The 21,621-nt window shown below is 40.4% G+C and overlaps 1 protein-coding gene across 6 annotated transcripts; it reads right to left on the reverse strand.

The window, feature by feature from the left end:
* Nucleotides 1-336: 336 nt before the first annotated feature.
* On the reverse strand, nucleotides 337-21,089 carry aclyb (ATP citrate lyase b). Of its 6 annotated transcripts, none has more exons than XM_038735484.1 (30): nucleotides 20,934-21,089; nucleotides 18,538-18,719; nucleotides 17,685-17,807; nucleotides 16,067-16,129; nucleotides 15,369-15,559; nucleotides 14,177-14,256; nucleotides 13,771-13,901; nucleotides 13,250-13,368; nucleotides 12,664-12,800; nucleotides 12,232-12,293; nucleotides 11,456-11,573; nucleotides 11,013-11,167; nucleotides 10,025-10,118; nucleotides 9,088-9,117; nucleotides 7,400-7,541; nucleotides 6,800-6,968; nucleotides 6,587-6,691; nucleotides 6,233-6,429; nucleotides 6,000-6,081; nucleotides 5,781-5,891; nucleotides 5,569-5,696; nucleotides 5,373-5,466; nucleotides 3,191-3,345; nucleotides 2,951-3,101; nucleotides 2,631-2,774; nucleotides 2,290-2,403; nucleotides 2,039-2,121; nucleotides 1,772-1,848; nucleotides 1,583-1,684; nucleotides 337-1,525 (listed from the first exon to the last, which is right to left on the reverse strand). In XM_038735484.1, the coding sequence occupies exons 2-29, from the start codon at nucleotides 18,694-18,696 to the stop codon at nucleotides 1,590-1,592; spliced, it is 3,309 nt and encodes a 1,102-aa protein (XP_038591412.1). In that variant the 5' UTR covers nucleotides 18,697-18,719; nucleotides 20,934-21,089; the 3' UTR covers nucleotides 337-1,525; nucleotides 1,583-1,589. The 6 variants fall into 6 exon arrangements, with proteins under 6 accessions (XP_038591412.1, XP_038591416.1, XP_038591413.1 ...); XM_038735488.1 differs by adding an exon at nucleotides 9,737-9,793 and having other exon boundaries at nucleotides 337-1,684; XM_038735485.1 differs by having other exon boundaries at nucleotides 337-1,684; nucleotides 9,088-9,114.
* Nucleotides 21,090-21,621: the final 532 nt, after the last annotated feature.

Consider the following 21,621-nt stretch of genomic DNA (forward strand, 5'->3'; position numbering starts at 1 on the left):
CAGGCTCTAACGTACATTAAGTCTCCATTTGTCCACTTGAATTAACATTTTCCTTCTTTGTTTGACCCTGGAGCCATAGACCCAGTTCATTAGCAACTTTTTTTTGCACTTTAGTTCTTTGAAATCAGTGTTCTGCTAAAGTTCTCTCGCATCAAGCATCTCTCACATCAATTGTACAAAAGGGCAATTCTTTTAAACCTTTATGTTGATGGAAAAGGGGGTTGCGGACACCTTCCTTTAATCAAGTACAGTTAAAACCCCGTCAGTTTGTTTCTGGCTCATCCCCTCTGGTCATAGATCATACACAGATTTTGACATTATACTCTTCAGTCAAAATGAAAAGTAAGACAATAAGTTCTTTATTATACTACTATATGACAGCATGTTACAAAAAAACCCAACATTTTTTCCACAGTTAAATATAAACAGCAAAACAAAGATCAAACAGCAGGCCATACAGCGGGCAATTACAAAGCGTTTTGGTTGGTGTCAAGTATTTAGTGAAAGTTTAACAGACCCGACACCTGTATTATGTGCAATCATTTCCCCAAGTAAAGCAAACCGCTTTCATGGTCCCTCGCCAAAAGATGCTTTCAAACACTCACAGGGCTCATTCATGAAACATGTTTGTCCCCTTTTGATGCTTCTACATTTTCCTGTTGTCTGACAGTTATTCAGAATAGCAACACAGAGACCTGACAGCTCAAAACTGCATCTAATTTACAGAAGCTGATGAATTTCAACCACTCGTTTAGAACCAGGGTTGTTGTAGGAAAGGCAATAGTGGAGTGAGACTTAAATCATTGTGTTCCTTCATTGCATTCCTTTATCCCATTACAATACCTCTTTTTCAAAACATAAGATCTGGGTAAGCTCTGTAACGTCAACCACCGGACCCTGCTTTATTTTACTTTTAATAAAGACAACAAATTCATAAAAATAACTTTGGTTTCTCTTGAGATGACAAAGATCTTTCTCAGTGGGAGTGAAACTTGGACAAGGAATTCAAAAACAGATTTTAGATAGATTCGCTAGTGTTGAAACCAAGGTGCAATACTCTGAAAGCCAAAAAGTAGACTTAAGCACACTTTCTTGTGGCATAAAACAGGCAAATGTTGATTAAAACAAAATCATTTTCTCTAAGAAGTATTAAAAAGACATGATAACTGTATTTCGGAGCTTGAACAAATCGGCAGCCGTTACCGCAGATGAACTAATCAGACTCCGTAATGCAGGAGTCCAACTACACAAAGCAGGGTTCTTTGCATTTTTTTTTTCCCCCCCAAAGTACCAATTAATTTTGTGCTTCTGCAGCTGCTGCAGTTTACATTGGTTTGGCTCTTCATTGAAAACTAAATAACTTACATCTCAGACTTTAAATAATTTGTCAAAAAACGAAATCTGAAAATATACGTCCCCCTTTTTTCTCCGTAAAAACTAGATCAAAAAACCTCTACCCAGATCCCTCAGTCAGACAGTACTTTCACTTTCCAGAATCATCCTGCCCAGTTTGACCAAGGCAGCTGTGGTCACAACCGTCAACCACAACAGTCACATCTGGAAGTGCAACCCATTCTGTGATGTGGGAATTACATGGACATATGTTCTGGGAGCACATAAGAGATGTCATCCCAGGGGTGGCGATACAAACCCTGTTTCAGCCTCTTCTGGTCCAGGTAATGTCCTAATGTTAAGACAGACACAAGTTAGATGTCTTAATATATTAATACTTGGAAAGTTAGTGTCATGGCCCTATCTACATGGGACTCACCAATAAAGCCCATACTACGGCCGAGGACAAAGATCCCATTTAGTGCACCGATCTCCACAAACTCGTCAGCCTCATCTCTGGAACCAGTTCAACATTGATGTGAGAAACAATAGTGGTCAGTGTGCCATCCGCACAGAAAGCAACAATCCAGACAATGCACTCTTGGCAGTACTTCAAAATTTGTATTGGTGATAAAATGCATCCGTGGATACTGGATTGACACTTCCACCTCAGTTTCTCCATGGCATTGCAGTTTGATATTCTTACCGTGTGAAGCCACCACACGTTCTAAGCAGGTCCACAAAGGCAACACCAATAAAACCATCTACATTGAGGATCAGGTTGGGTTTCTGAGAATAAGAAAGAGAAATGAATTGATCTAAATGTCAGAGGAATATCAGTAAGCCAGCCAAACTGAACATAAAGGAAAAGGTTATGCACACTAATGTGTCACATTAAAATGTTGTGTGTTTGTCAGTCAAATCTTATTTGTGTCTTCATATGTTTTGCATCTCTACCTTGGAGGTGGTGATCTTCTCAACGTCTAGGGCATAGTCGAGCAGCTGGGTGGAGGTGAAATGCTGCTTAACAAAGTCCTTCAGGATCTGCACCCGCATGTCTGGGTTGTTAATCTGAAACGGAGATATAACATGTATCAACTTACAGCGTTTGTTTCAATGAATTAATCAAACAAAACAAAAATAAGTTCTAAACGGTAAGGTAATGCTTTCATTTTAGTTTGAAAGTAAAGAAGAATTATCCATTAGGTATATTCTTAGCAACTCTATAATACAATTTAAAAATACCACATTTATGGATCTCGATTATATAACTTGAGGTAGTGTGAAAAGCTGCCTACTGATTTGACCCTGTGGCCGATGCCCATTATCAGCTTGCCATCCTTCTTCATCTTGTTGACAAACTCCATAGGCAGCATGCCACTGTCGAATGCCTTGCTGAACTGCTTCGCAGCTGCATCCAGAGCTCCTCCAAAACGATCCCCCTGGAATTTATGAATAAATCATATTTCAGTACAAAAAATACTTGGCCAGATTAAACAATCTGGCCAAAGCAGGTAGTAATTAGTAAAAGATAAGAGAGACGTGGAGATGAGAGCATTTCTGTTATTTGTGCTAGCTCAAGATGCTGGCACAGTGTTTGTGTGTGAGCAGTACTGACGATAGTGAGCAGCCCAGAGGTCAGGCTTGAGATAAGGTCCTTGCCAGCACGAGCACAGACGATGGTGTTGTGTGCACCAGAGACGGCAGGCCCGTGATCAGCAGTCACCATCAGGCACATCTCAATGAACTGGCAGGCATAGCGTGGCAACCTAGACAGAAACACAGTAACGCTTATTCCACCAGGAAAAATAAAAATAATCGAATGTAGTAACTGATTAATACCAGTTGTCATCCTAACCTGCGTTGGAACCAAAGCAAGCCCAGCACTCCTCCTAAACCCATCTCCTCTTTAAAGACCTCAGTGATGGGCATGCCAGCGTAGATGAGCTCCTGACCTCGCTCGTCACAGATGCTCGTCATGAATGAGGCTGGCTTACGGATCAGGCCCAACTCCTGGAGGAAGTCCAGTGCAGAGGAAAACAAATTTAAGATGGGTTCTAACACACAGGCAATGAAAATGTTTGTACAGTGTGAAGCAGAGATCAGTGTCGGCCTATGTCAGCTGATAGGTAACAAGAAATTGCAGTACACAAACGCAGCTGATACAGGTGCTGGTCATATAATTAGAATATCATCAAAAAGTTGATTTATTTCAGTAATTCCATTCAAAAAGTGAAACTTATAACTGACAACTAATGAAAACCCCAAAATCAGTATCACAGAAAATTAGAATATTGTGAAAAGGTTCAATATTGAAGACACCTGGTGCCACACTCTAATCAGCTAATTAACTCAAAACACCTGCAAAGGCCTTTAAATGGTCTCTCAGTCTAGTTCTGTAGGCTACACAATCATGGGGAGACTGCTGACTTGTCCGCTATCCAAAAGACGACCATTGACACCTTGCACAAGGAGGGCAAGACACAAAAGGTCATTGCTAAAGAGGCTGACTGTTCACAGAGCTCTGTGTCCAAGCACATTAATAGAGAGGCGAAGGGAAGGAAAAGATGTGGTTAAAAAAAAAAAAAAAAAAAAAAAAAAAAAGTGTACAAGCAATAGGGATAACCGCACCCTGGAGAGGATTGTGAAACAAAACCCATTCAAAAATGTGGGGGAGATTCACAAAGAGTGGACTGCAGCTGGAGTCAGTGCTTCAAGAACCACCACGCACAGACGTATGCAAGACATGGGTTTCAGCTGTCGCATTCCTTGTGTCAAGCCACTCTTGAACAAGACACAGCGTCAGAAGCGTCTCACCTGGGCTAAAGACAAAAAGGACTGGACTGCTGCTGAGTGGTCCAAAGTTATGTTCTCTGATGAAAGTAAAATTTGCATTTCCTTTGGAAATCAAGGTCCCAGAGTCTGGAGGAAGAGAGGAGAGGCACAGAATCCACGTTGCTTGAAGTCCAGTGTAAAGTTTCCACAGTCAGTGATGGTTTGGGGTGCCATGTCATCTGCTGGTGTTGGTCCACTGTGTTCTCTGAGGTCCAAAGTCAACGCAGTCGTCTACCAGGAAGTTTTAGAGCACTTCATGCTTCCTGCTGTTGACCAACTTTATGGAGATGCAGATTTCATTTCCCAACAGGACTTGGCACCTGCACACAGTGCCAAAACTACCAGTACCTGGTTTAAGGACCATGGTATCCCTGTTCTTAATTGGCCAGCAAACTCGCCTGACCTTAACCCTATAGAAAATCTATGGGGTATTGTGAAGAGGACGATGCGATACGCCAGACCCAACAATGCAGAAGAGCTGAAGGCCACTATCAGAGCAACCTGGGCTCTCATAACACCTGAGCAGTGCCACAGACTGATCGACTCCATGCCACGCCGCATTGCTGCAGTAATTCAGGCAAAAGGAGCCCCAAATAAGTATTGAGTGCTGTACCTGCTCATACTTTTCATGTTCATACTTTTCAGTTGGCCAACATTTCTAAAAATCCTTTTTTTTGTATTGGTCTTAAGTAATATTCAAATTTTCGGAGACACTGAATTTGGGATTTTCATTAGTTGTCAGTTTTAATCAATCACAATTAAATGAAATAAACATTTGAAATATCTCAGTCTGTGTGTAATGAATGAATACCCAAGTTTCACTTTTTGAAAGGAATTACTGAAATAAATCAACTTTGATGATATTCTAATTATATGACCAGCACCTGTATATTGAAGCCAATAGAAACAGTGGCAACAATGCATATTTTGTCCATCAGAGAACACTGACAAGTTGGTTTTTCCAAGTGCCTCGCTCATTACATATGCAGGTATGTACATGTTTGTTTATGCTGTGTGTCTATCATAAAAAAGGAATACTGGCCAATATAGACAGTTAACAAGCTTAATAATCCAATATGCGTCAGCCACACATTTTAATAATCAAAATAAAATACATTTCCATTATTATAATATAATAATATTATATAAAATAATATAAAAAATGCTGGAGTTGTTCCTATAGGAGTAATGATGAAAGTTCTTACCCTGGCCCAAGAGTAATCCATAGGCACTGTTGGGGGTGGAACCTCCTGGGCAGGAACGATTGTACCATTGGACACCAGTTCATCATAAACTGTCCTGTTACAGCCCCCCCCGAAATACACACACACACTCTCAGCGAAAAACTCTAAAAGCATTTCCATGACAAACTCTGGTACGATCGTGTAATGAATTTCTCACTTGATGACGTTGCCCAGTTCATCAAAGCTCTTTGGTACATAAGCTCCAGCATCCCTCAGAGCCTGGTTTTTGGCTACTGCTGTTTCTGAAGCCTGGTTGGCACAGGCCCCTGCATGGCCAAACTGAACCTGAGGATGGCAAGGTTACAGAAAAAGTATTCCCAAATAACAACAATAGGCAAATCCAAGGCAACAAAAACACAGCCACCGAACCTCTGATGCAAACATGGTGGCGCAGGTTCCAATACACCAGCACACCACAGGTTTGGTTATCCTGCCCTCTGTGATGCCCTGGCAGATCTTGTACTCCTCAGTGCCTCCAATCTAGGTTGTCAGAGTAAAAGATGTTAAAATTTACCCACAGATTAGATTTTCAGATTAAGACTAGTGTTGTTACAGGTGAATTCATATGTATTTAATGAAACTAAACACCTCTCCCAGCATCACTATCATCTTGATCCCCGGAGTGTCCTGGTAACGAAGGATGTGGTCCATGAAAGTGGAGCCCGGATATCTGAACAAAGAGGACCAAAACACAAGGACTTATGTTTATGTGGGGCAGGGATACATCATCTAAAAATCAGAAACTAATAGTTACACAACAGGCTTCAAAGGACAACTGTCTTTAATTCTAAAGCAAATAATTTTCAAATAACTTTGCGTACCTGTCTCCTCCGATGGCCACACCTTCATACACACCGTCTGTGGTGCGGGAGATGATGTTGTTCAGTTCGTTGGACATGCCCCCAGAGCGCGACACATATGCCACGCTGCCGGGACGATAAAGTTTGGAAGCCAGGATGTTGTCCAGCATGCCTCCGGTGTTGCCGATCTTAAAACAGCCAGGCTTGATGCCACCAACCTGGGAGACGGAAAATAATGGGTATTAAATTAATTTGTGTGTGCCAGTTGAAATTTATTTTATTCATACAAACATTTATGATTATACTCTCACAATGACCACTTCACAATCTACTGCAGTACTTAAAAGGCACTGTGGGTGTGATCTGGCTGCATACCGTAGCGGGGCCAATGATAGTGACGCCTTTCTCATCAGCCATCTTAATTATCTTCCTTGTCTGAGCTTCAGGGATGCCCTCAGCTATGATGGCAATAGTGTGGATCTGAAAACACAATTAGACAAGAGGGGTGATATTCATGTCTGGCTGAATCTCGCATGTTTATGCAGTGATGTACGAGGCTTTTATGTAAAGATAATTTTACAGTATTACCTGTGGGTACTGCATGGCCTCCACGGTGCTGTCGAAGGCCGAGCGCAGGGAAGCAAAGCTGATCAGGACGTCCACCTCGGGGTGCTTCTTCATGGCGTCGGCCATGTTCTTGTAGACCGGCAGCAGGATCTCTTTGTGGCCCCAGTAGAACTTCTGCTTGTGATCCCCACTGGGAAATGTAAAAGAAGTAGAACATAAATAGCGACATTTTATTTTTACTTCACCAGAATGTCAGAATTTGTACACTCAAAAGATACACACATTTAATTGAGTTGAAATGACAAAATATGAGACTTGACATAAGAACTCACAACTAAAAAAGTCAATGTGAATGTTTGTTACATTATCCTCCATCGTTTGAGGAAAAATACACATTTCCTTCTGTGCACCACTGTAGTTATTTACACCTCGACAAAATGGTCAGTGTAATTTTCTTATTAGCATCATTGATCTGAAATGCGACAACTACACACAATGACAAGACCACACAATATCAGCAGCGAAACATATTTAGGACAATCGGTTGTAACACCGTAGACATGTTTGAGTATCAAATTTGTAATCTAATTTCAGACAAATTTGAGATGCTGGGGAACGTACGTGAAGGGGTAGACCATGGCTGCCACAGAGGGTTCCTCCCGAGAGCATACGTAGTCAAAGTCCATCATGCCTTGCACGGCACGTGTCTGCATGCCCCAGACCATGGCCTTGGTATGCTTTCTGAAGAGTGTGGTGGCTTTGGCTGAAGAAAAGAATAGGCAGAGAGAGAAGAGAGTTAAGTCAAGAGTTGAAAGCAGAAATAAAAATAATCACAGGCGGGGGGGGGGGGTGTCAGGCTTAGGAAAACAGCAGGAATTGGGATGTAATAAGCTGAGTACAGAGAGACCTCACTCTGAGGACAGAGATGCAGGAGGTAGAGAAAATAACATGATGGACTTTGTAGTAAAAATGTCACCAAAGCAAACACTTCTACAAAAGGAAGGTTGTGTTTGTCTTTGTTGATGCAGTTTGCCTGGGCATTATGTTATCGTCATTTTTCCACACATTGACATTACAACTTAATTTGCAGGTTTTTTCACAAATGTCATTGTAATTCAGGCACCACACATCTCTTTTTAGCCGACAAATGCTGCTGTTGCATTCAAACTAGAAAGTCCATTATTTTATCTACCTCCAGATCACACTGTTAAAGGATTAAATTTGGATTTTCGCAATGTTAAAATGGCACCAGTGGTTGTGGTACAATGTTGAGAAATTGTTACGTTTCCAACAGTAGCTTTACATCCCTCGTTTCTAAATGAAAATTATTTACTGTATGTTTGTTAAAGTAGTTGTGTGATCTTAGAGATGCCCATTACCCAGTGGGAATACCAAGTAAGCTTGTCTAAAAAACACAACCTCACAAGTGTTGATGACATCGCTGTTGATTAGTAATTTAATTAATACATTTCGCCACAGCAAGGAGTGCAAGAAAAATGTCCAGACTGATCTGAGGCAGAGTAAGGAGGACACAACTCTGAATACGCTCTGCAAAAAGATCTGAAGAGTCTCAAGTGTTCTGTTTTGAATGCTGAATGTAATGTTAGTATAAAATGAGCTTTGAATTTTTGTTAAATTAATCACCATCTCGAAACACGTTTTGTTTCAGTCCTCCCAAGTCTCTCCTCCCTGTCCAGGCTCACTGCCCTCTGTTGTTCTTTGATCCAAAGGAAGCTGTGCACACAGTTATCAATTGTTCAGCACTATCACTGACCCTCTCACAGAGGGCTACAGAGTTTACAGGGTTTCTGCGGATTTCACATTCAAGTTAAAAATAAGAATTTTGATAGAATGTAATTTTATGTGATGATCATTCCGACCAGTAGAGACAATATTGCCTTTTTTATTATTATTATAATATAACCCATTATTAGCTTCCCACCTACTGTAGCTATCAGTAGTGACAGTTTTTGTTACAGATTTGATTGTGCTGATTGAAACTCCACAAAAATATTTAAGACTTTTTTTTTTTTTTTTTTGAGGAAACGGAAGTCAGTACTTCTTCAGACTTTTCAAGATCTGCAGACCCCCTGGTTTTAGGATGAAGCTGATCTGAATGATTCACTAGTGTCAATTTGGATGGAAATGCTTGCTCAGCAATTGTCTGCAGACACAGAACAGCAATGTATAAGTGCGCTACCATAAAATGCGTACCAGAAGGACAGACTGGAAGGTAAAATGAGAAGGCAGGGGGAAGTGGACAGAGGGCAGAGAGGGCAGGAAGACAGGTTTTTCACACCCTTCCATACCTCCGTTGCAGCCTGAAGAGGCATGCGCTGCTGTGACCCCACAGGACGGGAACACAAAATACGTCAAAATGAGCACAAAAACAAGGGGGGAGGGGGGAGAAAAGAATGAGTGCAACTGTATCTTATTCATTGAACAGACATGCAAACTGCATTCGGTCAACCGTGTCTCTGAAAACACTCCATAAATAGCACACCAAAGAAAAGACCATGCAAAGCTCAGCTGCTATAGAACATGCCTTTACTGAGCTGCTGTGAAAAGCAATCTTAAAAAGTATAGGTCAGACAGTCGCAGTCTCATCTCAACATATCCTGTGCTGAACATTTGACTTGTAACTGTAATGTTACAACTATCCCTGCACAACACACATCTCAGTCTATAGATGACAACTTTTCTCAGTATTAGAAAACTGATGATCTGTTCACTTTGTGGGTAATCTACAATTGTTTCTACAGTTTTTATGTATTGCAAGGACGAATATAATGTACCCACTGGACTACTGAGGTGAAGCAATCATGTACGCGTCACACACAAGACACTCCTTTCTACCAAGATTAGAGTGAGGGGTAAGAAGAAGAAAAAAATGGGCAAACCGGTGTAGAGTGTATGGGCAGTAGAGCGCAGTGTGAGCATGGCACACCTATCACGTACCTTTCCAATCGCCTGTGACCACATTCTTCAGAGGCCACATTATAGAATGAAGAGAGTCTTAGAGAAACAAGCATGAAAAAAGGTGATTGGACAGTTTGTGCAGCAAAACAAGAAGAGGAGGAAGGAGAGATAGAAAGAAAATTAAAATGCAGAATAGCAGTGACGCATTTGCGGGGAGAAATGCAGGGACGTAAGGATAAGAGAAATGAAAAAGCAGAAGTGTATGAGTACATATGGAGTCTTGCTAATAAGTGGAAGTGGAGAGGTGAGTGCTACTGTGTTAGTTACCTGCTGGAAGACCTGCTTTAGACTTTTTTGCAGGGGTGACATCATTAGACGTCCTGGTTTCAGAGAACGAAGCGGTCCTTGTTGTAGCTGGAGTCTGGTGCAGAACATACAGAGAAACAAACATTGTATTATTCAAAGCCTCATAGAAGCTTCCACTGAGAAGGTAGCGTGGAACTGCATTTTTGACAAGAAAATTATTATTAGAATTATTACTAGATATTGCTCAGACAATTTAGAGTTGTCCTTTGCTTTTAGTAACGTTTGTTCCCAAGACAAAATGTCAAAAGCCTCAACACCCATATGGAGCATAAGCAAATAATAAGCAAATCAGCTATCATTTTCATTAACCCAAGTGAAAACATCACCCCGTGTCTATGGGGTGGTTATGGAGCAGCGGATAAGATGCATGCCTTTGCTGTGGGAGACCTGGGTTCAACTCCCCACTGTGACACATCCAGCAATGTGTCCCTGAGCAAGACACTTAACCCCTAGTTTCTCCAGAGGCGTGCAACCTATGACATATATAACAATTGTAAGTCGCTTTGGCGTCAGCTAAATGTTTTATGCACTTTGTAGGAAATTGTGGTTTTCAAAGAAAACATTCCAAATGACATCTAGCTGACATGGAGGACCACAGCTAACTACTCAAAATCCTGTAATGCTATACAACAGAGCTACTCAAAACTTCTAAAGACCAAACCTTTAATAGTGTTTGAACATGCATGGCTAAACTGTATCACAAGTAAGCAAATGACCTTAAACATGCAACAGCTTCTGCTACATGTGAACAAAAGCTGCACATATTTGTGCAATCTCTAACGTTAAAACGTTACACAGCAATAATCCTTTTTTAACTCACAAACAGTAAAATTAGTTGGATTTCCGTGAGGACATTTCAAAATTTCAATTTCCATTAACTCACTGGGTAATGTTAACATAAAAATGTGGTGCAAAACAACATCTGTAATGTGTTACTGAATGAAAATACCACTGCACTGTTGCTGGCATTGAGGAGGAAGTTGGCGGTATGTGCGTCCATCGGGGGCTGGTTAGGGATTGGCCGGTGGCCCAGAGCCATTCCAACAATGGCTGTCATATGGGTCTCGGTACCAAACACATGGATAGGAATACCTGTCGTCTTCCCTAGAGAAAAAGTAAAAGAGTTAAGAGTAAAACAACTCAAACACCAATTTAACTTGCAAAAAAAAAAAACAACAACTTTAACTGGCATTCATGCTCTCATATCACCTATGCATGCACTCAAAAATATTATCCCTCTTTCTGGTCATTGTTGTCCAATACATAATACGAAAATTGCTTGACACCAAAGATTTCCAAAATAACAAATGACATAACATAGTCATAGTCTAATTCCTTTGTTCTGACTGACTTTGTGCTCTTCCCTGTGAACCTTAGCTTCATCTCACTCACCTACTTCCCCCATCACCCTTAGCCCTTCCTGGTAGTTGGGCCCGCCACGTCGAACAAAGATGGTGACCTCGTGCTCCTTCAAAGGACCTTGGAAGTCTTTGATGGCCCTGACAATGCCCTGAGGAGAAAATCAAGCAAGTCAGCTAACTGGATCACATACCATGGATTCTTCAAAATTATCTGCATAGGTGTGTCGGCTGGTCAGAGTGGCTGAGCAGTGTTGTTTAAATTAACACCATCGAATATGTCCATATCATAAAGCAAGATGCCAAATCTCAATCTCATTTGCTTCAAAAAAGGACTAAGGAACTTTTTATCTGTGCGTTCATTTTAACTTCCACTGAGTCTCTACATGTAAATTAGTATCATCAGTATTTTTGTATGGGGAATGCTTCAAACACAATACTTAACCTCATCTGATGTGTAACTTATTAAAATGTTAGGTATTATTTGTGAGTTGTGGTGCTGAATTAACCAGAGGAAAACAGAAAACGTACCTTTAATAGGTAACAAAGTTGGTTACAGGTCATAGCCGAGTTTCTGTCCTCTTTAAATTGGACGGCTTTAAAGGTAAGCCAAACTCTAACTAGACACTGTCTAAATGCCTCAACAAGGAAGGAAGCTGCAGAATCTCAAACTGACTAGCTTTCCTTCAATAGCTTCAGGAAACAAAATATTGTGTTGAGAGTTGGTTTGTAAATTTAAAAAAAAAAATAAATAAATAAAAAAAATCACACTATAGTAAACATTTAGAGTTGATTGTTAATGTTTTTCACCTTAAATGTGGCTGCTACATTAGTGAAATTGGCAATACTTCCTCCGATGATCAGCACCTTCCCTGTGGGATACAGAGAGAGGAGGTAATATGTTCATGACTGAAATTTGAAACCCCAGTAATATATTGTTGGTGAAATCCTTGAAATCCATTGCTGGCAACATACACATCATAAACGGTGGGTTTGTGACAGGCTAAAACAAGAAAAAAAAAAAAAAGAAGTAGGCCACATAGAGGAATGATCCAACACTGACTTCTATGCTTAAAAGCAAACTTGGCATAAGAAATTTGTACTTTATCTGATACGGTCAAGATTGTTTTCCATAAGCGTGTCCGGTAACTCCCTCCCTGACTACGTTGCCCTTTGGCCTACTTTTTAAACTCTATTAAGTGCAGTTGAAACACGCCTTAATGAAGCGCTGGCTAAACTAACCTTGAGGATGTTTCTCCCGTGTCATGAGAGAGAGGATGGTTTTAGCGTAGTCGTAGGTCTGCTGTTCACTGGGTGCGCCGGAGTACTCGCCATAGTTGGCCAGTTCATCCACCCCACCAAGGTCACAGATGGTGTCGCTAAAGAAAAGGGAAGATAAACATTGAAGTACTGCGCCCTGATTCTACTTGGTGCTTTTAGTTTTAATTAAGTGTGCTGTGGCGGCTTCTTGGTAACATTCAGTATTACTCGCCAAAACGCAATATGTACATCCTTGAGGTCTAACAAATGTGTTGAATTTAGAACATGTCCTTCCTCAGAAAACAACTGGAAAGACGATTTTTAAGATGTATTGTAAGTCCTGCTTTGTTTCAGTCTTCCTTTAAAATTAAAAATTTCTGTTTGTCAAACTTGCTTTGCATCAGTGTCTACCATGTGAGTCAAAGAAACAACAAGCTAACAAGCTTTTACATTTCAAGCAATAGACCACCACAAGTGGTACAGAATTTTAAATCTCACATCCACCAATGCACTTTGAATAGCTTCTGTTAGCTAAAAAGGTTCAATATAAATAAATAAAATTGCATACCTGTAGACTACTGAAGCCCCTCCTCCAGCCACCATGGTCCAGATCCTGCCACGAGGGTTCAGCAGGGTCAGCTTCAGACTGGCACCACTCTTTGCATCCAGATCAGCTATGTACGCCTCCTACCATGTAATAATCATATCCTGGTTATACATTCTGGTCAGTGAGAGCACAAAGCCAAGGATAGAGGCTTAAAATGAGATTCAAGCTACTTGTTCACTTCAGTTGCCGATTAATGCGAGTATCAGTAAATGTATGTTCAAGGTGCCATTTTAAAGCGTGGGCTGGGACTACATTTGGTATATTTGTTCTCAGAGGCAAAAATAACATGAAAAGACTGAATATATAAAAAAAATAATAATAGTATAAAAGGTGTGCAGACTAAAAAAAAAAAGTTACTACTCTAAAACAGTGAACTTCGCCTATGATTAAGCTGCAGAAAAGACCCATTTTCTTAAACATGCTGCAGTATTATAACCCAATCACACACATAAAAACCTGCTGATCTGTCCTTCAGAACTCACCTCTGGATATGCTTCTCTGCCAAAGGGCGGTGGAAACTCCACATCACCCCATTTTGCCTTGCAGATATAATCTGCTGTGGCATCAATCTTGGCTGCCATGTCAAGGACGTACACTCCATCTTGGGTGACGACTGGTAAAAAGTAAAAGTCGTGTTACCCATTAATTTGACATTTTAAAACTTCTCTTCAAATAAAGATGTTACAGAAGAGTATGTGTCAGTGGTAAATTTGATCATTAATGTACACAAGTAACTTGTTTCCATAAATTAATGATGAATCCCAGCAAAGCACGTCATTCATTCTCTTGAACTGATAAACAAATGGATCTGAAGAATGACTGTGGATGCTAAAGTAAAAAAATAAATATAAATATGCACAGTTGAGATGCACGTTTAGAAAAACATACCTAGAGGGTTGATTTCAAGATAGGTGAAGTAGAGATCCTCATATAAGTTGAAGAGGCCCACTATAAAACTGGCCAGGACTCTTCAAGAAGGGAAAAAAGTAGATAAGCAATAGATTAAAATCACCATACAAGAGAGGACAATGACAACAATTCTTACTAGAAAATTATATGAAAATATTCTAATTATTTTCACAGATATTAGGGGTGGGAATCACCAGAGGCCCCACGATACGATCTTATCACGATATTTATGTTGCGATTCGATTTTATTGCGATTTTAAATATATTGAGATATATTGCAATTTATTACCTTTTTGTTCATATCACTTTTTCAGTCCTCTATATGGTCCTGTTAAGTTTTCTAGTGGACTAAAAAAAAAGCAATGGATTTTATTATAGTACCAAAAAGTTAAGAGTCCCATCTGCAATTTATATAATAAATCATTGATACTTGGCGTCCGTGTATCGATACAGTATTGCCATGGCAAATATCACGATACTATGCTATATCGATTCCCCCCCCCCCACCCCTAACAGATATTGCGATTCCGATATGAATCACAAATGTTTTCTCTGAGAAAAAAACCAAACTACTATCTATTAATTGTTCAGGCCAAGCAAACAGTAACAAATAAAAATCCACCACAACCAGAACACACCACCGGTTTCTACTGACAGTAATAGTTGGGACAACTATACAATATAAAAACATGGCTGGTTATGACTGTATTGTATTTGCAACAATTACTGGCTAAACACAAGAGGGGGAGGCACCTCTTATCAAAGTCTCTCTGAAGTGAAGCTGAATAAGCAGTCCATGACACAGAATATCAGGGACTGATTCTTAATCCAGTATTTTTTATTATAAATAAATAATATAATAAATCAAACTGCCATCACAAAATTTCTTTAGTATCACATTATAAAGGTGCCCTCCAACCCCTGTCACATACAGAACGGACACTAGATGACCTCCTGGTTGGGTTTGATGGACAAAATTATTTAGATACAGTATACTTTTTTTCATTAGAGACCTAAAATCACTCAGTTATATAGTGTTTTATCTATTGGCATACACATTAACATACAGGTAAAAAAAAAAAAACAACAAGTCTTGTCTTATTTTCAACTAAGTTTTTTTTAGCTGCTGTAACTCTTTCTGTGTGGATAAAAATAAATAATGTGTCCGTACTCTTTCTTATCATCAGGAACATGTGTGAGGAGCTGCTCTGTGACCTGGTCCTCACTCAGCGTGTCATCCACTGCGATCATCAGCTTCTGGGCCTTGGCGTCCACGTCACCCACCTCCACTCCTCCCTCGTGGTGGAAAAGTACATGGTCGCCCTCACGTGTGGCATAAATACACACATAAAACTCCTCCTCCTGGGTTCAGTCGAGGGTTAGGACAAATACAAGGATATGTAAACACATTTTAGTTTGCAGACAGCCGATAGCGCATCATCCTTTACAAAAGGCTGACAAGCACACAGTTACACACAGTTGCCTTTTTGAGCAAACTGACCTTCACACAGGCACATATTCTCACACATTCGTGGGTGATAACCACATCACACACACATACTGCAATTAGTCACCCTCAGTTTGTGCAATTCACAAAACTGTGAGGAAATCAACCAAATAATCACATGCACACTGCCTAAATAGAAAACACACTAAATAACTTTTGTATCAAGACCTTTGATGTTTCACTGATCTGCTGAGTGGCTTCATAATTTGTTTCCTTGGTTAATGTGGGGACTGGCAGTGATGGGTTGGCTCAGCAGGGCTCAACTAAGACTGTATGTATGACTTAAGGCTACACAAATAAACCCAAACTGACTTTCAAACAGGATGTGGAATGACAACACACAAGAAACTGGCATTCGTTACCTGTGTGTGTGGAACAAAAGGCTCAATGAGGAAGTTCTTCAGCACACCCTTTGCCTTTCCCACCTATTCAAGACACAAGACACAACTGATATTACAAACCAGTAGCATGCCTAACCTTGTTATAGACTTGAAAGTGAATAGTACCCAAACTAGAAAAAAAAAAGGTAACAACTTTTTGTTTAACTAGGAAAAAACAAAATAAAATTAACACAGTATGATGTTTTTTTTTTTTTTTTTTTTAAATCATAAAGCATATTAAATAGCATATGATATTAAAAACAGCTAACTGTGTGGCTGGTGTGTAAATTCCCTTACTAATGTACTGGAAGTATAGTAACTGCAGGTTTAAAATGCAGCAGAGCATGTACAGTGTGTATGCATGTATGGAGGACCAGAATAGACCACCCTCCTCCACTGCAGTACATGACCTCTGACCTGGCAGATCTAAAGATAAGCCCGTGGTACTGGACACAGCAACCTTCGTCACACAACAGGTGGACAAAGGATGCATTCTCTTCAGATGCCGTACAAGCCACAATGTGGCAGTCATGTGGTTTACTACCTGTATGGGACTGTTAAGACGGCAATGTTATCTTTATTTACGACATATTTGGTCTGAAGAAAAAATAAATCTCACTGAGGAGCAGGGACCATGTGCTTCATACATTATGATGCAATGAATTTCCATTATTTAAATTAGTTTTTATAACACCACATATACTATCAATGTTGTTAGTGATAGCCGATATCTGGCATTTTGCACTAGCGGGGCTGATATAGCATTCTAAACGATAGCTGATCTAATCTAAAACCATTACTGGCTTGCGTTAAATATATACTGTTATACTGAAGAGAATAATGCAGTTGAATGCCGTCACTTCTGACAAACTGTACCCCACTCTCCCTTAAACACCAGTCACTTTCTGAAATCTACAGTGTAACCCAATGTACAGAATCTCACAAAAGTGAGTAAACATCTCCCATTTTTGTCTCCCATCTTCTCATGTGACAACATTGTAGAAACAACACTTTGTTACAATGTAAAGTAGTGAGTGTACAGCTTGTATAACAGTGTAAATTTGCTGTCCCCTCAAAATAACACATCACACAGCCATTAATGTCTAAACCACTGGCAACAAAAGTGAGTATACCCCTAAGTGAAAATGTAAAATGGATATATAAATAGAATTATATTATTTATGTTTGTTTTTATATCAGCCGTCAGTCGCCCTGCTCTCTAAGTAATGACATTGGCTATTGAAAATCCCACCGCAAAACACAAAAAAGGCAGGGGAGGGAGCAAGAAAGTAAATACAGAAAGAAGGTGCTATGTTTTGGACCAGTGCATATTTCTGCGACAGAAACATTGCTTATTAACTTAACATGAAAAAACAGCACAGGTGTCATTTGCTCGTAACGAACAAATGAACCGCTCCAGACTTCGTGCGGGACCAGACCAAGACCATCTCCGCTCAAGTGTCTTGGTTTTGTACCGCACCACAATTTGACCGCTTTCACATCAACCCAAACAAACCGTACTAACCGGGCAAACGTTAACAGAACCAAACTGTTAGGCTTGAAAGCACTCCAAGACAGACAGAGATTCCAGTCAACTCACAGTGGCATCTCTCATGAGGCGGGTTTTGAGCCACTCTCGGACACCCTGCAGGTCCAGGTCAATGCCCACCAGCCCGAGCTTCCCACGCCGCTTGATGAGTTGATCTGGCTTTACCACCAGACGCTACAGGGGAAGACAAATCAGCCACGTATTAAAACAAAAGCCACAGATTTGCACCAATACTGGTGTGACAAACAAAACACCAGGCTAAAACGTGATATTGTTAGAGAATTTCCCCACTTCAAAAGTTTTTACAAGCTTTACTTGTGCAGGTTTTAGTTTCCACACACACACACACACACACACACACACACAGCTCATGCAAAAGGAGGATATATTCTCGTTTCAGCTGCATATGAATGGCTAGAGAACTGCTGAGCCATTAGTTCACCCTAGTTTAGTTCAAAATATTAAACTGCCTCAGAGATGTGTGGTACCTGCTTGTGCTACTAAAACAATTTTGGTGTATCTTTTGATGCACCCCTTCAAAAGTCTACCATAGCCATCTTTGTAAATTACTAAGATTGCTCAAGCCTACGTATGGTTGTGCCAGGCTGCAAGAAAATACAACTTCTCTAACATCACAAGTTGAATACTTTGCTCTTGCTAGTCTAGTGCTAATTTCTATTTTCCCAAGTACACACAAAATCATAGCAAGTCACCCAGTGCATCTAAATATGTAGTTCACATGCCACTGTGACATTAATGACATAATGTCCTGCACAGCGTTTCCGTGACGTGCAGTAAGTCATTAGCCTCATGATTTCATTATTCCTATGCCGGCTGAGGAAACAACCTAAAACCATGACGGACTAGTAGAAGGCCCTTGAGGTGTTTTGCAGCAAGCCCTTACCTCTGTGAGCAGCCATGGATGCTCCTGTGTGAGGCGGTCCCAGTCAGTCTCAGCGGTGACACTGGCATAGCGGAAGCGGTTCTGCACGGGCGCTGAGGTGCAGACATACTTATACAAGAACTCTTTTCCTGTCTGCTCTGAAATGGCTTTCGCCGACATGGCAGTGCCGGATAGCACAGGACCTTTAGGAGAGGGAGGCCAACAGTTTACTTCACAACATCATTGTATGTAAATACTACTATGTGCAAAACTAAAGGAACAACTAAGCACAGATTTTGAGCAAATAAAAATTCTGATTTTCAATCAAGATGGGGGCTACCATTGAGTCCTGATGGAAATGTATGCACACAGCATGATGTCATTTAATGTACTTTGTTACATTATTTCAAGGATGTTATCAAAACATTATTGTAGTCTGTATGCCAGTCAAAAAATCTGAAATTCCTGGAAAATAAATCCAGGTTTTGTGCACATGCAATGTGGGACTTTGGGTAGAAGCGATGAATTAAATGGGCTATAACTAAATAAAGTTAAAAAGAGTAATGTTTTAAAAAGTCAGAATGACTAAACTTAATCTAATGGCTTAGGCCTACATGTTTTATTAAATCCAAGTTAAAGCTTTTTGATGCCTTGCAACACTTATCTGTGTTTGAGATTTCCATAATGACAAATCCTTTGCTACAAACTGTGATTAAACTTAGATAAACGTGTTTGTCTGGGTTAGGGGCAATCATTTGGGCATAAAATAAAAACTAACAAAATTCATCCGTCCCTTTCCATTTGTTTTGCTGTCATTCATCTAAAAGAATAATTTCTCTGTTTAAGATAAAAGCTAGCCACTGTGGGGAAAAAAAGATAAACAGTAATACAGCTGAGTTTTGAGGTTATTATATTACCAAGGACAGCACAATTACTCTTTGTTCCAAACCTTGAAACCTGGGATAAACTCTCCTACTATTGTGCATCTCCATCCAAACACATGAATTAAAAAGTTATCAAGACCTGCCATTTAACATGTTTGGGAATGTCACAACAATAAGATGAGCCTACACAAAGAAAACAGGTTGCAAAGACGGTATCATTCCTGTTTCAAATCCTGTTTCTCTTGTCAGACCCTGCTCAGCCAACTCATCACTGGTACCTCAACGAAAAACAAAGCAAGCACAAGCATTTATAAGTCTTTGCGCCTTTGGCCTTGTGTCTAAAGTGAACAGCTCTAATTTAGGGACACAACTCTGAAGGCAGGTGTGTGGAACAGCCCAAACTGGTCTATAAAGGACCAATACCACCAACATCAACACCACCACAAACTAAACAATGACCAGCAGTGAGGCTTGATAACATGCATGCTATCTCCTCTGCCTTACTGATAACATTTTATGGTGGTATCATTTCAGCTTCTGAAACGCAAGCAATGGCTTTGTGGTAGCAGCTCCTGCGTCAGCTGCAGCACTTCAATACGGTCTCTCAGTTTGCAAGAGGTCTGCGATATCTAACCGGGGGGGGGGGGGGGGGCTATGGTTTAGCTTAGCGGGCTATCTTGTCATGTTTTTAGAGGCAGATGTCCCAGTATTTAGCTTGCCATAATCCACAGGTCCAGTCTATTGTTTGAAGCCATCAAGCCGTGAAATTAGTGCCACTGTACAGGCTCCTGAGATTACAGACACTGGATTTGAAGGCAGCAGCATCACAAGGGGGGCCAGCAAAGGGGGTACTGCTTCAGACACAGCTGACGCTTGATGAGTTTAGCAGCAGATCTAGCATTACTTTTCCCAGTGCACACTGCCGTGCTGCATCACGTACGTGAGGGTGAACGAAGCTCCTGTTCCAGCTACCACACCCACATCCACAGGCTGTAGCCTTAACTAGCTAGTCAAGCAAGTTCAATAACTTTAGTTTTGCTCGCTGTGTGTAAATAAAGAGCAACTTCCTGGAGGGGTGATGCAACGGGCAGATGTAACGTTAAGGTTATAGAAAAACCCACAGAGTGAGACACGAGGAAAACAAGCTTGCCAAGGCAGGGAGACTCTGTTTGCGGATGATGTAAGGTTAAGTTAGCCTGCGTTTGTGATTAATATGAGCTCTGCTTTTTTTCTCCGCTCAGGGAAGAGTCAGTTCAATCATCTGAGTTTTGCGCATAAGCTCCATTTCAAGAGCTAAGACAAATATTGTTGTACCTTTTCTGCATCTGGTAGGATGACCGTGACTACAGTTTTTTTTCTCTTTTCCACACAAACCTCACACCATCTCACATCCGCTAACCTGAAGTCCTGACAGACTGGCTAACTGCTGTAGCCTCCCACTGGTGCAGACAGCCCCTTAGCTAACTGGTAACCAGAGAAGCTAACTAGCGACTGTATTTTAAAAAATAATAATAATTGAGCAGAAACAGTTACCTTATCAATGAAAGTTGCACCCCCTCGAAAGTACAGGAAACGTTTCTTGGTCAAATATGACACAGCTGAAGAGTCGCTCTATGTTATACCGGAATGTGCTCCTGCCAGTTGCCACCTCACTCTCGTCCTGTCGCACCATAATCTGGCGACCGATTACACGTTGAAGGCGGCGCCTGATTGGCTTAAACATGGTCACGTGGTGATGTCAGTCACGCCCACAGCTTTATAATAAGAAGCTACCTACAATAAATCACCATTAAACTGTACAAATTTAAAATAATCCATGGTCAAAAATGACTTTTAAAGATATACCCAATTTCAGGGAAGAACGCAGGAAAGCTAATTCTTGTGCACACAATCCTGTTCATTTCCAGGCGAAACATTACTCTTGTTTAAAGTTTCAAGGTAAATTTGATCAGAAAGGAATCTGACAGTGGTAGCAGATGTAATACCACAGTCTAAAAATACTCTAGTCCTTTACTTAATTTTTCAGTTCAGTTGTATTATTAGAAAAAATGTATTAAAATGAATGTACCCACAATTAAGAATGGCCTTTTAGAGCGATATATTGTTGGATTATATAATAAGTGTGAAGCAGAATTTGTTTTCACTGGAGCCAATTTAAACTAGTTTACTTCTACCATTTGTGCTGACCATGTTTACCGTATGATTTTAATCTGAAAAGTAA

Source organism: Micropterus salmoides, unplaced genomic scaffold (assembly GCF_014851395.1).
Source record: "Micropterus salmoides isolate LMB-PRFRI ecotype aquatic unplaced genomic scaffold, ASM1485139v1 Ms_hic_scaffold_21, whole genome shotgun sequence".
NCBI lineage: Eukaryota > Metazoa > Chordata > Actinopteri > Centrarchiformes > Centrarchidae > Micropterus > Micropterus salmoides.

What these genes read in the sequence shown, in the direction of transcription:
- aclyb (XM_038735488.1), bottom strand. Translation starts at nt 18,696, where the DNA reads ATGTCGGCGAAAGCCATTTCAGAGCAGACAGGAAAAGAGTTCTTGTAT. An exon ending in TCTTGAAATCAACCCTCTAG is followed by an intron (nt 13,902 to 14,176) that starts GTATGTTTTTCT and finishes ACTTTTTACCAG; the next exon opens with TCGTCACCCAAGATGGAGTG. An exon ending in AAGGGTGATGGGGGAAGTAG is followed by an intron (nt 11,168 to 11,455) that starts GTGAGTGAGATG and finishes CTTTTTCTCTAG; the next exon opens with GGAAGACGACAGGTATTCCT.